General features: G+C 41.7%; 1 protein-coding gene across 1 annotated transcript in view; it reads left to right on the top strand.

Annotated features, from left to right (window-relative positions):
• LOC145341982 (sodium/hydrogen exchanger 5-like) overlaps positions 1–11558 on the top strand; it is a 230182-nt gene extending 218624 nt beyond the window's left edge. Inside the window, exon 16 of the mRNA XM_080187101.1 lies at positions 5703–11558. Coding sequence (XP_080043227.1) covers positions 5703–6253 — 551 coding nt within the window. The 3' untranslated portion in view covers positions 6254–11558. The remainder of the gene's footprint in view (positions 1–5702) is intronic.
• The last annotated feature ends 5985 nt before the right edge of the window (positions 11559–17543 follow it).

The raw sequence follows: 17543 nt of genomic DNA, 5'->3' as shown, positions 1-17543 counted from the left end.
ATGGAAATACCACCACTTGCAAACTCCCCTCCAAGCCATATATTATCCTTCGCTGTCACTAGGTCAACATCCTGGTACTCATTTCCCACTGTGTATGCACTGATACCACACAGGCTGCAGTGGCTCACCATCAATTTCTCCAGGGCAAATAGGGATGGGCAATAAATACTGGCCTAGCCAGTGATGTCCACATTCTGTGAAAGAATAAAGGGAAAAGTGGCTTTGTATCTCTCCTTTGTAGCAATGCTAGGATTCCTCACAACATTTGTAGCCACATCTTCAATGGGTAGTCTTTGTCACTCAGCATCTCTCCTTGAAGTACACTGGAGACCTGAAATGACCAGGCACCTAGGACTGCCTTAGTATGAGGGCATCATGGCTACTTCCTGGGAAACATGTACACACCTGAAAGAACCATTTGGGGTCATCACAGATCAGTTGGATATTAAGTGAGGGAGGCCACTGGCTGGTCTGTAAGTTCCTTGATGGCCACGTGTGTAGCTGTTGACACCCTGCATGTATCAGAATCAGAAATAGTTTTGAAGGCTCTCCCAGCCTGACCATCTGTATCAGCACGTATTGGCTGGCTTTCTAAACATAGTAAGAAGTCTCAGATTAAAATCCAACAGGTTTATTTGGTAGAAAAAGCCACTAGCTTTCAGAGCACTGCTCCTTCGTCAGCTGAGTGGGAGTTCTGTTCACAAACAGGTCGTGTAAAGACACAAACTCAATTTACAAAATAATGATTGGAATGCAAGTCTTTGCAGGTAATCAAGTCATAAAGGTACAGACAATGTGATTGGAGAAAGTTAGTGAGAAATCTCACTAACTGTCCCGGCTGGAGATAATACACATCTCTTTAACCTGTGTTTAACCCACTCCCCGTTTCACACTGATGTGTATTTCTCACTAACTATCCTGGCCAGAGACAATACACATCTCTTTAACTTGTGTTTAACCCTCTCTCCACTCACGTTTGTACACTTCTCGGCCTTTTGGCTGAGACCAAGTGTAGTATCGACATGCTGTACTTGGTTGAAGTCATTAGGTTACATTTTATCTTCATTTGAAGCAATTTTTTAAAGCGGCATCTCGGCCTTTTAGCTAAGATGCAAATGAGATCAAGCCTTCGAGGAGGAGCTATTCCTACTCCAATCAGCTTGGGTCATGTAGATCAAGCCCAAGACAGGAGGTGAGAGCCCTGTCTTGTCAGCTTGGACTGGGAATGTCTCAACTTGTTGGGACTCTGAATTGGATTTGATTTGATTGGATTGAATTGGAATAAAGAATAAAAAAAATTTTTTTTAAAGTCTGTACCTTTAAGACTTGATTACCTGCAAAGACCCGCATTCCAACCACTATTTTGTAAGTTGAGTTTGTGTCTTTATATGCCCTGTTTGTGAACAGAATTCCCACTTACCTGACAAAGGAGCAGCGCTCTGAAAGCTAGTGGCTTTTGCTACCAAATAAACCTGTTGAACTTTAACCTGGAGATTTCTTACTGTGTTTACCCCAGTCCAATGCCGGCATCTCCATGACATTGGTGACTATCTTGAAGCAATAAAGGGGTGTAGAAATTCAGCATTACAGTGGCCCTCAGTGTCACATGCATAGATGGCAACCACTTCCCATAGGACTCAGCTCGTCCTCTATCATGGCATACAGATCTGTGACAATCTCCTTTGAGAGGCATATTCATTGATGATGCTGCTGCTCCAACATTTGCAGAAAGCTGAGCCTCTGATAGTATCACCTCTCTGATGGGAAACTGCGCACATGAGGCTGTTTGTGTGCCTTTCTGCAAGTTCCTCCTTCACTCCTCCCTGAGGTTTCAGAATACCTTTAACCTGTGGCTGTAACTCTCTTCCTATCTGATGGTCCCAAAGCCTGAATGAATGAGGCCAAGGGCAAGTAACTGCTCTCAGTTTCCAGGGATCAGATCTCACTGCTCTATTGAAACTTCTGCACTGAAGCAGAATGCCCCTGATGTGTTGGCAAGTTTGGCCCTGTTCCTGACTGCCTCTGCCAGTAGTCACACTGTTCTGCCAAATCTGCAAGCCATGTTACTTTTACAATGGCTGCTTTCTGGAGTCAGCACTGACCTCCTGCTCATCCACTGCCTCCTTATATCTGGTGAGGCTCTGAGCCCTGTTGTTCTTAAGAATTAGAAATAAGATTGCATTTTAAACCGGCTTAATTACCTCTCTATCCCGTTTTTTATGTAGTTGTCCAGCCTTACTGTCCACCCTTTGGAATATCTGATTACAACTTTAAAAAAATCAGACTCCTCTTTCTTTATTATATTCTGACTCTTCATGCCTTCCAGCCTGCCACCATAGGGCAAATCAAGTACATCTCACAAGATTATTGTTAGGCTATGTTTGAGTTGGTAGCTTTTTCAAAGCTGTTGGTCAGCTTTTGCTGGTTTTCTGGGTTGGTGTGAATGCCGCGGGCCACAGAAGCTGCTCAGAGCTGACATTCCTGCTTTATTCTGGGACTTCAGCCTACACCTCTCAGTGAGAATTCTTGGTATTGTATTCAATCAGAGTTCCTATTTACAGCACACAACCCTATGATCAGCTATGAGCTACATCCAGGGCCACAGAATCACAGAGTTGTTATGGTGCAGAAAGAGGCCATTCAGCCCACCATGTCTACATCAGCTCTGCAAATGAGCATCATGACTCAGTGTCATTCTCCTGCCTTTTCCTCGTGCTCCTGCACATTTTTTCTATTCAGATAACCACCTAATGCCTTCATCAATGCTTCAATTGAACCTGCTTCCACCACACATCCAGGCACTGCATTCAGAATCAAACCACTCAATCCATATAAAGCTTTTTCTCACATCACATTTGCTTCTTTTGCAAATCACTTTAAATCTGTGCCCCCTTGTTCTTGGTCCTTTTATGAGTGGGCACAGTTTCTACCTATCTACTCTATCCAACCTCAAAGGTAATCTGGAGTAGTGGGTTTGGAAAGTAGTGGGAGATTGGCTGTGAATTAAGAAAGAAGGGTAGAGTTATTTAGAGACGGTGGTAGGGGGAGAGGAGAGAGCCTTTTTCAGCAGGATTAGAGTAAATGTTCACTTGCTTCTTGATGAAGTTGTGGTCTAACTCATACAAATAAACATAAATCTCATTTAATTGTTCTGCAATTTTATTCAGAGTTACTCTATTCATTGTGAAATTTTAAAAAACATGTTTTGATCTTGGAATATTCCATTATATATGTAAAAACACATTTGTCAGGGAGCATTTCTCCAAGAAATGTGCTCATCAATGGGAGTGTTGTGGGAGTGGTGGGGGGTAGTTTATAGAAGAATGGTTACAGATGTCAATTTGCTATCCATGATGTAAGACAAAGCAGATGTTAGTTGTGTTCTCCCCGTCATTAAAAAATTTTCTACCAGAGAACAAACTATGTGGTAGGTCTCCAAGAGGGCTGTTGATTGTACATTCCAGGTGGGATGCATCAGTTTCAGTAATTTTACTTTTGTACCTACAATCAAAGGATATTAATTTTCCACTTTTCATTATCAGGATTTAATGTAAATGTTTCCAAGTGCTCATTTTCAAACAATGGCTGAAAATTTCCTGGAACAGGACATCTTGTCCAACTAATCGGGGCAAATCACATTTTCCTACACCCTTCAACCTGAAAATATTTGCAAATTGCTGGAAGTGTGAGTGAATAAGCTTGGTCCTCCAGGACCTAAGGAAACAGCAGGATCAATGGTTCAATCTCTTTAACAAATGAGATTTAATCATTGAGAAAGAAAGAGAGGAACAACAAAGAAAAAAATAAGAGAAATAAAGGTCGAAATTCTTCAACCTCACCCACAGCTGGGGTTCTCCAGTCCCCTGCAAGGAATGGAGTTTTGGCTAAGCACAAATTCCTGGTTTTCACCAAGATTTCATGAAATCAGAGAATCCCAGTCAAAGAAAAAGAAAAGAAAAGTAAGAGTAAAAAAATTAAGTTTTAAAAATTTACAAGCAGCAGAAATGAAACTTCATAGTTCCAGGGTGCTCTTTCTGGGTGGGGAATGCTGAGTGGTATTCACCTTGTGTAGGATATAGCCTTCCTCATGCTTTTGCATGAGGGAGTTCTGCCATATACTGATATGCTGGCAAGGTACATTGTCAGTCATGGCTGACCAGGAACCTCTCTTCTTAACACCTATCAATGGTGTATGTAAAAGATTAACAGATAGATTGTCAACCTTCTTGGCTATATCATGAACACCCCTTCCATGGCCAGCAAGATTTGGGGTAGAACTTGAACCCAGAGCTTAAAGACTCCAAGATACGGGCATTATCCACTGAGCCACAAGACCTGTATAGAGTGGCATATTGCAGGAACTTTAATCTTGTTGTTGAAAGTATCAGCCCTAATTTTCTGCAGCAAATTTGATTGATAGTTAATGCGCAAATATAGTATGTGCTTCAAATTCACATTGAGTACAAGTTGCTGTTCTTTTATCAGGGTAGTAGAGGAGTGGCCAAGTCAACCAATTGCAACTCGTCGGTTATCTTTCCCTTCCAACAAATTGGATGATCTACATAATAGTGACAATGTACACTTTAACCGCAGTGGCAGAATTGTCTCATGCCACCCCCGCCAGTGAGTTCAATGGCAGGTGGAAGGGAGGAGAATTTGGCAGGGGACTCATAAGTAAGTTTTATACTAGCATGAATTTCCTGTGGAATCTTCCATTGGTGTCCACCTTAGCAGTTCAGGAAAGAACCTGATGACCAGCATGAAACGGATTTGTATTCTGCTAATGGGATGCAGATGAAAGTCTGACCAGAATCTTCCTCCCACACCTGATTTCCTGCAATGCCAGCAGGAAAACATGCTGGTGTAGGTCATGTCCCGAACAATGTGACATGCAGAAGTCAGATTTACCTAAAGAGTGCCTGGGGCTGCCTCCAGAGTTTAGGACCCTGGAACATCGTAACAGTGGTCAAGCAGAGCACCTATCAGGTGGATTTTCCAGCTTCAGTATCATCGAGGAGACCCACCTTCCAGCCTCAGAATGTTCCAGGTGACCCATCTTCTTTTTCAAAAGGTTTACCTTTTGCCTTCAACAGTGGTACAGTGACTTTGGGTGCCTTTTTAATATGGCACTCAGATATGATGACAAGATGCATGCAATGAAGCCTGTTCTGTCAGGAAATAATGCCCGGATGCATTATTATTGACATCGGGGTTGGAACATATGGCGTGGTTTCCTGTTGGTCACCACAGTAGGAAACAATCCCTGACACCACCCCTCCATGGGACTTAATCCCAGATGGGAGAATTCCACCCACTGTTATTTTGCCATTCAGTTAACTGATCGATTCTGAAAGTTTCAGGTTACTTTGTTCCATGTTATTCATTTTTTTTAGATTTTCCAGTATTGGTAGCAGCTTGAATATTTTATTATCTTTTTAATTGTGTAAAATAGTGTTGATCTTTCAAGAGTCTCTTACTTACTCAATCTTAATTAGCTCCAAGTTGACTTTAACTCTGAAACTATAACTTTCCAACTTATTTATGCCTTTGTAACAAATCTTATACTGCTTTTACTCTGTGACAGTGTGTGTTTTAATATTTTACCAAATCTTCTGTGTATAAAAATATATTTCAGTTTAGAATAGCAATCAGCACCTTTTTCAATACCTTAGCATATATTTTATTAACTGTTCTATCTGCAGGTAATTTTGAATATCCTCAAAGCCCCAGTGTTATTCCACCATCTCCAACTTGTGCAGAGAAAGAGCTTCCCTGGAAAGGCAATCAGGGTGATCTTCCAGCTTGTGTGTCTTCAGAAACAAACAAGATTGTGCCAGTCGATTTGCAGTATGCCTGGAAGCAAAGTACGTCGTCACTGGAGAGCTTGGTGTCGCCACCTGTATCTGATGCGGTGTTTCAGCCAAAGGCCTTGGACTTTATGCTGGAGGAATGCACAGTTTCAGCTGCCCTGCCAGTACCACGACATCCCATCCATTTCCAGTTTCCTTGTACAGCTGGTGAAAGAAGCACTGATGAGGACACCATGGAGTCAATTCAGCAGCAGGAGCTGCAGCCCCTTATGTCTGCTGAAAGTGACAGCAGACCAGTCCCATCTGCTGGGTTAGTGAGTACCAGGTGGCCAGCACCATTCCACAGACCTTCCTATGTTTCAGCTCTGAGATCTCTAGTTACCTCAACACAGTATAACATTAAGCAACCAGAGAAGTCTGGTAATATGCAGACAAATCTCTGATTTTATTTCCTGTAACATACATGCATTAAGGTGGACCATAACTTTTTTAGTTTTGTAAAGCCCTTACTTTTACGCTATGAAAATACTGGAGGATCTTAAGTATAATGCTTTTGGAAGATTGTAATTGATTATGTGTGAAAAAGAAATGTGCACAATGTTCTGCTTTACTTGTGTGATCAAAGTTCCCAATATTTCTAAGTAAATGAAAATGTTTGATACAATCACTGCTAAAATTTGAACGTTGGGAATTCCTTGAATGCAGATTGGAGTTTGGCTCTTGTGCACCCCTTTTGTGAGTGGAGGGGGTAGAGATTTTTGGATAATGGAAAGGTGGCAGCTGGGGGAAACAAGAAACACAGGCTGACTAACTATAGAGCATTAATCCAGCTCTGCTACCCGAGGATGAGTGACATGAAAAGACACTTCCTGAGGGAAACATTTATATAAAAATAGAAAAAAATGAGAATGTTGCAACAAAATGTTAAAAATGAATTGTTCTTCCTCTAATGTGTTATTCACAATGTTGTAATCGGCATTTTGCAGGGAGATAATAAGGATATTAAAAAAGCCCTGCCTCATTTTAATGTTAATTTATACAGCTCGGCACCGATTGCAGACACGGAGCTGATGGAAATCCGGCAGCTGAAGATTTGTGGAGGCCACGGTGCCCAGCGGGGAGCCCACTAAACATCCTCCTCTTGAGTCTCCAGGCCCGCTTTAGCAATGCAGTGAGCAGGAACAATCACCCCCATAATTCTCACTGAATCAATCGTTTGCAAACTGTGGGGCAAAAACTTCCCTTGAACATGACAATAACCACCACTGAGGGTGGTCCTTGTAACCATTTGACCTTGATCTACCAAAAATAATAATTGCTGACAGTAAGAAAGGCATCACAACCCCAAAATAAAAATCCAACCCAGTGTTTCAACACCACAATGCCGGTCTATCCCATTTTGTGTGAGCATGGCTTTCATTGTAAAAATATGCCCATCTGTGGATAGGTCCTGAGCTGTGTAGGCTTTTTGCAGTGGCTCAAATGCAACTGCCACAGCGGTTACCATAGAATGAAGGCATTATGACTACTGGTAGTATATTAGTATTGACCGACACAATGCCACCTATAGTAACACACCAGCTAGGTATTGAATTGGCAATACATCTCAGAGTTGGCTTGTGCCAAAGCAAATGTGTGCAGTCAAAAAGGAATCTGCACCATGAGTAAGCCTGCAATCCTCATGAAACCACATGCTGACTCCACCTGCTTCTCTCCAACGAAAGATAATGAATTAGATTTAGCTCTTAGAGTTACAGAGTCCTAATGATCTCCCCAACATAACAATAGGAGATGCTGAAAATAACTCCTGTTTAAGCCTGGAGGGAACCAGATGTATAAAGGTTCCTGTTCATAGTCACCAGATCATCTAGATCATTGATATAGGTGACAAACAAAAATGGACCCAGCACTGATTCCTCTGGCATACCACTAGTCACAGGCCTCCACTCAGAGAAGCAATCCTCCACTACCACTCTCTGGCTTCTTCTATCGAGCCAATGTCTAATCCAATTTACTACCTCTCCATGTATACCTAGTGACTGAATCTTCCTAACTAACCTCCCACGCGGGACCTTGTCAAAGGCCTTACTGAAGTCCATGTAAACAACATCCACTGCCTTTCTTTCATCCACTTTCCTGGTAACCTCCTCAAAAAAGTCTAATAGATTGGTTAAACATGACCTACCACACACAAAAAGCCATGTTGACTGTCCCTAATAAGTCCCTGTCCATCCAAATATTTGTAGATTCTATCTCTTAGTACTCCTTCCAATAATTTATCTACCACTGACGTCAAAACTTACTGGCCTATAATTTCCTGGTTTACTTTTTGAGCCTTTCTTAAACAACGGAACAACACGAGCTATCCTCCAATCATCTGGCACTTCACCCGTGGATACCAATATTTTAAATATATCTGCCAGGGCTCCTGCAATTTCAACACTCGTCTCCTTCAAGGTCCGAGGGAATAGTCTGTCCAGTCCTTGGGATTTATCTACTCTGATTTGCCTCAAGACAGCAAGAACCTCCTCCCCTTTAATCTGCATAGGTTCCATGACCTCCCTACTTATTTTCCTTATTTCCATAGATTCCAAGCCAGTTTCCTTAGTAAATACAGATGCAAAAAACTCATTTAATATCTCCCCCATTTTTTTGGTTCCATACATAGCCGACCACTTTGATCTTCAAGAGGACCAATTTTATCCCTTACTACACTTTTGCTCTTAATATACCTGTAGAAGCTCTTAGGATTATCCTTCACCTTGACTGCCAAAGCAACCTCATGTCTTTTAGCCCTCCTGATTTCTTTCTTAAGTAGTTTCTTGCATTTTTTATACTCCTCAAGCATCTTATTTGCTCCCTGTTGTCTATACATATCATACACCTCTCTTCTTCTTTATCAGAGTTCCAATATCCCTCGAGAACCAAGGTTCTTTATTCTTATTCACTTTGCCTTTAATCCTAACATACAAACTCTGCACTCTCAAAATTTCTTCTTTGAAGGCCTCCCACTTACCAATCACATCCTTGCCAGAAAACAGCCTGTCCCAATCCATGTTTTTTAGATCCTTTCTCACTTCTTCAAATTTGGCCTTTACTCAGTTTAGAATGTCAACCCAAGGACCAGATCTGTCTTTATCCATGATCAAGTTGAAACTAATGGCGTTATGATCACTGGAACCAAAGTGTTCCCCTACACACACTTCCGTCACTTGTCTTAACTCATTTCCTAATAGGAGATCTAATATTGCATCCTCTCTAGTTGGCACCTCTGCATATTGATTTAGAAAATTTTCCTGAACACATTTTACAAACTTTAACCCGTCTAGACCTTTAACAGTATGGGAGTCTCAATCCATATGTGGAAAATTAAAATCCCCTACTATCACAACTTTATGTTTCCTGCCGTTGTCTGCTATCTCTCTGCAGATTTGTTCCTCCAATTCTCGCTGAGTATTGGGTGGTCTGTAATACAACCCCATCAACCCCATTAATATGGTCATACCTTTCCTGCTTCTCAGCTCCACCTATATGGCCTCAGTAGACAAGTCCTCTAATCTGTCCTGCCTGAGCACTGCTGCAACGTTTTCCCTGACTAGCAATGCCACTGCCGCACCCCCCCAACCCCCACCACCCCCCACCCTTCATCCCTCTGCCTCTATCACGTCTGAAACACCGGAATCCTGGAACATTGAACTACCAGTCCTGCCTCTCCTGTAGCCAAGTTTCACTTAATGGCTGTAATGTCATAATTCCATGTGTCACTTCACACCCTCAGCTCGTCTGCCTTTCCCACAATATTCCTGGCATGGAAATAGACACACCTCAGAAGATTATTACTGCCACACACAACCTTTCTATTTGTGATTTTGCATGAACTATTAACATCATTTATTTTCACCCTGCTCCACTATCTACTCTGGCACTCTGGTTCCCATCCCCCTGCAAATCTAGTTTAAACCCTTCCCAATAACACTAGCAAACCTCCCTGCAAGTATATTAGTCCCCTTGTAGTTCAGGTGTAACCCATCTCTCTTGTACAGATCCCACCTGCCCCAGAAGAGGTCCCAATGATTGCCTCAAGTATTCCAAATCGTTAGAATTAAAGAGAATTGTGTTTTGTACATTTCTCCATTTGTGTTATTGTGAACAATTCATTTTCTTTTCTTGACAAGTTTTCCTTTTATAAGTGAGCTGTGACCCTTTAATTACTTACTGGATCTTGTTCTGCAACAACAGTGACAGAACAGGCTCTTGGAGCAAACTTTTCTAACCAAATCAGAGGGAGGTCCCCCCAGTGTAAAATGCTGCACAGTCTCATCACCCCATTCTAATCCCTGCGCCTCTGGTGGGTATGTGCATGCTGCACCCAATTTAGCTGTGATCGCAAAATTAGTGTTTTAGATATATATACATGTAAAACATTTTGATGAATTGCATTTTTGTACCAAGTATGATGTACTAAGATAATTTATTTTAATATTATAAGGTCATTGCATAATGATACTGTTTAAACTCAGGGTGGACAATTATAAGCAAAATTATAAAAGTAACAATTGTACATCATTTCAGACTACTGATTTAACATTGAATCAATATAAATTTCTTTCACTGGGGGGAGAAGGTGGCAAAGTGATACGGTCACTGAACTAGTAATCCAGAGGCCCAGTCTATTGCTCTGGAATTGCTCATGGCAGCTGGTGGAATTTAAATTCAGTTAATGAATCTGGATTAAGAAGTTAGTCTTAACCGTGACAACTATCACAATTGTGGTAAAAACTCATCTGCTTCAATAATGTTCTTAGGGAAGGAAATCTGCCATCCTTACCTGGTCTGGTCTACATGTGATTCCAGACCCACAATGGTTGACTTTAACCGCCCTCTGAAATGATTGAATCAGCCGCTCAGTTCAAGAGCAACTAGGGATGGACAACAAATGCTGGCCTTTCCAGCTGTATCCACATTTCATAAAATATGTTCCGTACTTAATATCTCAACTCAGCTGGAATGATTATAATATTTTAATTATATACTGTATAATGGAGCAGGAGATTGAATGAAGCTTTATGTTACTACTGTAATATGATGTGCAAAACACATGTGGTAGACAAAGTATTTCTTAAACTAAATGTGAATATGATTTGCTCCTTCTCACATCTCAAAGTAATGTGCCTCCTAGAAGTGAACATGTTTGAAACAAGATAAACCTGATTACTTTGTAGTTTACCAATTTCTTGACATAATGTTTTCGTTCAAGATTACGATTTGAAACAATTTTATAAAATAACAATCATGCAAGCAATAACTAATGTTTGAAAATGATTGATTAGAATGCTTCAGTATTGAATGTAACATGTATTCAGATGAATGTAACATATACAAAATAATATAAATTCTATTTCCCACATTATGGTTACAAAAGAGAAATGTCATTATGTATGTAAATCAACTTGCACCCAAAAGACTAAATCTAGTATAGATAATATACCTAGATAGCTAAACACAGTTGTGTGAAATTAACTTACATTTATTGATGTCTATATAAGAAAACTGCGTGCCTTCATTTTGGAAGACGTTCTCCATCATTTACTCCAAAACTGAATGTATTAAATAGCAGCATTGCCATTTAATAAAAACATGCATAAATTAAAACTTCTTGACAAAAGTTATTTCAAATAATACCCTTACTTGGTTGCTGGTAACTTTGGCTTATTTATTCACTTAGATTGATAATGTGTCACTGTTTTGTAAAATGTTATGGAAAATAAGCTAATTTGATTAAAAAAGAATAAACATGTCTAATGATCAATGGTTTTTGTATCATTTTTGGAAGCTGCTTTCTTATATACTTACAAGGAACTGCCATATAGATTCTCTAGGTGGGGTGAGGTACAATTTTACAACTCCATCTGCAGAAACAAAATACAGTGCAAGCCTTGATTCCTAATGTTTATTACAGGCTAGTGAGACTCGACTGGCAATGCATACTCATCAAATTACCCTCAGTATCGCCACAGAAATAATAATCCGTTACTATAGTGAGGTCGTTAGAGTTTTTGTTTCATGATATTTGTGGTCATTAATGTCAGAAATAGCATAAATAGCTTTATTTCATGCTTTCTCAGTTGAATAGAAAATGTCATTCATATAGCAGACAGCAAGCAATGAGAAGCTTGTCCAACAGGATTCATTTAATTATCAGTGCATGTATCACAGTGTAGAGATCACAAAGTTCAAACACAGTATAAGTTTTACTCCATATCTTAACCACTTGCTATCCTGCAGGCAGTCCTGTTGACAAATTTTGATTTGCAGTAAAGCAATTTTTCACCATTTCCTCCAAATCGCACAGTAGATAAACATTAAAACTGTTGTGTTATTTTACTGATCCAGATGGACTAAAAAAGTCCAAACTTTGATTGCATGTCTGTGTTTAATTGCTGATTTCAGCTGAGTCAGCAACGAGGATAATACAACTGAACTGCATGCTACACAGGAAAGGAAACTCAGTCAAAGTTTCCACTTCTGAGAACTATCCACTGACCACACTGGAAAATGCTGACCAGATTTCTCTTCAGGGTAGGAACTCTGTTGGAAGAGGAACAACGTAAAAAGTCTGACAACACCAGGTTTTAGTCCAACCTATTTATTTGATAATATACTCACAAGCTTTCGAGGTTTCCCTCTTTGTCAGGTGAATGGAGAGTTCTGGCCTCAGACAGAGCATATAAAGCACAGACAGTTTGGAGATTACTGATTAGAATGCGAATCCTTACACCTAACCTGCTGTTCAAGACCTGAAGTGGCTGACAATGTGAGTGGAAGGAGCACTGATCACAGGTTACAGAGATGTGTATTGTCTCCAGACAGTACAGTAAGTGAGGTTTTGCAAACCCAGGCAAGTCACGGGGGTTACAGATAGTGCGACATGAACCCAAGATCCCTGTTGAGACTGTCCTCATGTGTGCGGAACTTGGCTATCAGTCTCTGTTCAGCGACTCTGCGCTGTCGTGTGTCGTGAAGGCCGCCTTGGAGAATGCTTACCCGAAGGTCAGAGGCTGAATGCCTGTGACCACTGAAGTGTTCGCCAACAGGAAGGGAACAGTCTTGCCTGGTGATTGTCGAGCGATGTTCATTCATCCATTGTCGAAGTTCTCAGCCGAGGGCTCAATTTCTGCCCCAACACCAAAATGGATCCCATCAGTCTTGCAGCGGACACAGAGGAATTAATCAGGCAAATGAGGCTGCGGGAGTTTTCCCACAAACCCCAAGAGGCCTACAGCAAACACAATGAGACAGCCGATGAACTAGAACAACCGACAGAGAGATCCGCAGTGCAACAACCTAAGAGGAAGGAATCCAATTGGACTCCTCCAGAAGGCCGCTGCCCTTGACTGGACTTGTATGCCCAAACCACCAGGAGGTGCGTTAACACCAGATTCATCAACCGCACTCACAAGACAGCCCCGAACATCACCCAAGCACAACGCAATGCCATCCACACTCTCAAGACAAACCGCAACATTGTCATCAAACCAGCAGACAAAGGAGGGGCCATCGTCATACTGAACAGAACGGATTACTGTGAAGAAGTGTACCAACAACTAAACAATGAGGAACACTACAGACAGTTACCCACAGATCCGACCAAAGAACACACTCGTCAACTCAACAATCTGATCAAGACCTTTGATCTGGACCTTCAGAGCACCCTCCGTGCTCTCATTCCATGTACTCCCCGCATTGGAGATCTCTACTGCCTCCCAAAGATACACAAGGCAAACACACCTGGCCGTCCCATTGTATCAGGCAATGGGACTGTGTGTGAGAACCTCTCCGGCTACGTCGAGGGCATCCTGAAACCCATTGTACAAAGAACCCCCAGCTTTTGTCGCAACACTACGGACTTCCTACTGAAACTCAGCACACATGGAGCAGTTGAACCAGGGACACTCCTCGTCACAATGGATGTCTCGGCGCTCTACACCAACATCCCCCACAACGATGGCATTGCTGCGACTGCCTCAGTACTCAATGCCGACAACTGCCAGTTTCCAGATGCAATTTTACAACTCATCCGCTTTATCCTGGACCACAATGTCTTCACCTTCAACAATCAGCTTTTCATCCAGACACATGGAACAGCCATGGGGACCAAATTTGCACCTCAATATGCCAACATCTTCATGCACAGGTTCGAACAAGACTTCTTCACTGCACAGAATCTTCAACCAATGCTATACACTAGATACATCGATGACATTTTCTTCCTTTGGCCTCATGCTGAACAATCACTGAAACAACTATATGATGATATCAACAAATTCCACCCCACCATCAGACTCACCATGGACTATTCCCCAGAATCAGTTGCATTCTTGGACACACGCATCTCCATTAAGGACGGTCACCTCAGCACCTCACTGTACCGCAAGCCCACAGACAATCTCACAATGCTCCACTTCTCCAGTTTCCACCCTAAACATGTTAAAGAAGCCATTCCCTATGGACAAGCCCTCCGTATACACAGGGTTTGCTCAGATGAGGAGGATCGTGACAGACACCTCCAGACCCTGAAAGATGCCCTCATTAGAACAGGATATGGTGCTCGACTCATAGATCGACAGTTCCAATGCGCCACAGCGAAAAACCGCACCGATCTCCTCAGAAGGCAAACACGGGACACAGTGGACAGAGTACCCTTCCTCGTCCAGTGCTTCCCCGGAGCGGAGAAGCTACGACATCTTCTCCGGAGTCTTCAACATATCATTGATGAAGACGAACATCTCGCCAGGGCTATCCCCACACCCCCACTTCTTGTCTTCAGACAACCACACAACCTCAAACAGACCATTGTTCACAGCAAACTACCCAGTCTTCTGGAGAACAGTGACCACAATTCCACACAACCCTGCCACAGCAACCTCTGCAAGACATGCCGGATCATCGACATGGATACCATCATCACAAGTGAGAATACCATCCACCAGGTACATGGTAAATACTCTTGCAATTCGGCCAACATTGTCTACCTGATACGTTGCAAGAAAGGATGTCCCGAAGCATGGTACATTGGGGAGACCATGCAGACGCTACGACAACAGATGAATGAACATTGCTCGACACCAGGCAAGACTGTTCCCTTCCTGTTGGCGAACACTTCAGTGGTCACGGGCATTCAGCCTCTGACCTTCGGGTAAGCATTCTCCAAGGCGGCCTTCACGACACACGACAGCGCAGAGTCGCTGAACAGAGACTGATAGCCAAGTTCCGCACACATGAGGACGGTCTCAACAGGGATCTTGGGTTCATGTCGCACTATCTGTAACCCCCGTGACTGCCTGGGTTTGCAAAACCTCACTTACTGTACTGTCTGGAGACAATACACATCTCTGTAACCTGTGATCAGTGCTCCTTCCACTCACATTGTCAGCCACTTCAGGTCTTGAACAGCAGGTTAGGTGTAAGGATTCGCATTCTAATCAGTAATCTCTAAACTGTCTGTGCTTTATATGCTCTGTCTGAGGCCAGAACTCTCCATTCACCTGACGAAGAGGGAAACCTCGAAAGCTTGTATTATCAAATAAATCAGTTGGACTAAAACCTGGTGTTGTCAGACTTTTTACTGTGTTTACGCCAGTCCAACGCCAGCATACCCACATCAGGAAGAGGAACAAAGCAGACCCAGCAACCCACCAAGACCCAGCTTATATTCCTGAGTTTGAGGGTAAAGTTGATCAGTTATACAAGGTAGGCTGCCAGTTACATTTCTGCCACAAAGGGGAAGGTTGCCATGTTTGGTAGTGCTGCACTGGGACACACATGACAACACCAAAAATAGAAGAATAAATATCTAAAAGAGGTAGAAGTACTAATAACTGCTCCCATAGGCTTTAAACTGGGCTGAGATATTTACTGGGTAAGTGGTGGAACGAGAAGATGGGACATTAAGTGAATCATCTGTTGCTGCCAGCCCTGGTCTACCATTATCTCTCTCTTGGTTATTCCTTAGGTCAATGCAGAAATATTGGATATGTTTCTGGATCTTATCCACCTATAATATTTATGTGAGAGAGTAGTGATGGTGTGGCTGACTGCCTACCCTAATGCACCGGGCAAAGAACCTCAATGATTTTAGGGGTTAAGAATACAATTGTAAGCTTTCCCACCAAGTTACCCTTGATTTTCTGCCACTATATTGGCTGATTTTATCAGATATTATGGAGGAAAATTTAGCCCTGTGTATGTGAATGTTAGAAAGGATGTTTTTGTCACCTAATTGCCTGCAGTCTTCCACTCTCAAACATCTGCAAATGAATAAAAGCAGGAGTCAGTACTTTCAGAGAAGGAATGGAGAAAATGAAGGACATTGGAAAGGAAATTTATTTGGATAAAGCATCTAAACAAAATGTCTAGTCGGATAATAAACAAGAAATCTGGAGGTAAGTATATCAACTCTCTCTTGAACTAATCCAATGACCTCAAGAGATCCATTCTCAACACAGTAGTCCCATCCTTGTTATCAGTGATTGGAAGCTCTGTTCTCTAAGCAATTGATATGTGAATGACTATGATTTGTATTGCAACTAGAGTAATAATTGAGATATCTATCTAGCTATTGACTCCTAAGTAAGAGCATTCTATACTAAACATCAGCAGTAATTGCAACATTAACGTAAGGAATGCAGAATAAATTTTGCATTTATCAATTCACTATTTTTGTCCTTTTTATTCACCAGCATAAGAAAATATTTTAGCAGTAACTTATGGAATAGGCAATGTGTCTGAAGATCACTGTTATTGTCACCTCTGAACTTAGTGCTAGAAGGAACTGGCTAACTTGCACCTTGACTTACCTTTCATTGGAGATGCAAGCCCCTTGCTAATCACAGCATGGTTATGATGGGCAGTTTAACCATGAGTTGAATCAGTTCACAGTCGTCTGGCATATTTCCAGAAGTTAGAGCCTTTGGAAAACAGGGGCAAGGCTGTTATCCCAAAGTGGAACCAAAATTCATTTGGTGAGCATTAAAAATGGTGAGTGGGACCCAAATCTGCGACTTCCATCCCCATTCCTGGTAATAATTTTCAGGAGCATGGGATAAGGGTCTGGTTGGAAGCTCCCATGTTGATGTATCCACATTACCAGAACTATTGCAGTAAAAGGCATTTAAGGCGTTCCACAATTTTCATGGTGTCAGGCCAGAAGGCAACATGATTCACATCTGCACAGAGATGGTTTGGAGCCAAAAACCTGAAGAAAGGTACATTCAAGATGTGTTATCAAGTTCAAATCTCATAATGAAATGTTGTATTATAAGTTAGGTATGGTATTAATACAAAGAATGACGATATGACTTTGCTACGAAAAGGTAAGCAATCATTAATGTGGTTGCTATGCTGTCACTCCTAACATCACAAGCTGTGGAAGGACTGACAAAATATTGCAAAAATGGAAACGTCTTCAGATGCATTAGAGTATATTATCCTATGGACAAAGTGTTATCTGCACTGTGCAATAATGGAATCCAGAGATGATAGCTTGAAATATCCCCATTTCCTTGAGAGTTTCTTTGTTGTTCTGCTGAGTCATCTGTTTGGGTGGTTCAAAGCTTTGACAGATGTTGAACTTCTGGTTGTCTTCAAAGCCTTTAACAGATTCAGTTCACGAGAGTTATTCACACAGTTGTTCAATGAAACTCATTATGAATGTTCAGGTGACTTCCAAACCCA

This window comes from Carcharhinus amblyrhynchos, chromosome 4 (genome assembly GCF_965287045.1).
Source record: "Carcharhinus amblyrhynchos chromosome 4, sCarAmb.v2.hapA, whole genome shotgun sequence".
NCBI classification, from domain to species: domain Eukaryota; kingdom Metazoa; phylum Chordata; class Chondrichthyes; order Carcharhiniformes; family Carcharhinidae; genus Carcharhinus; species Carcharhinus amblyrhynchos.
This window is presented reverse-complemented; position numbering and strand designations above follow the sequence as displayed.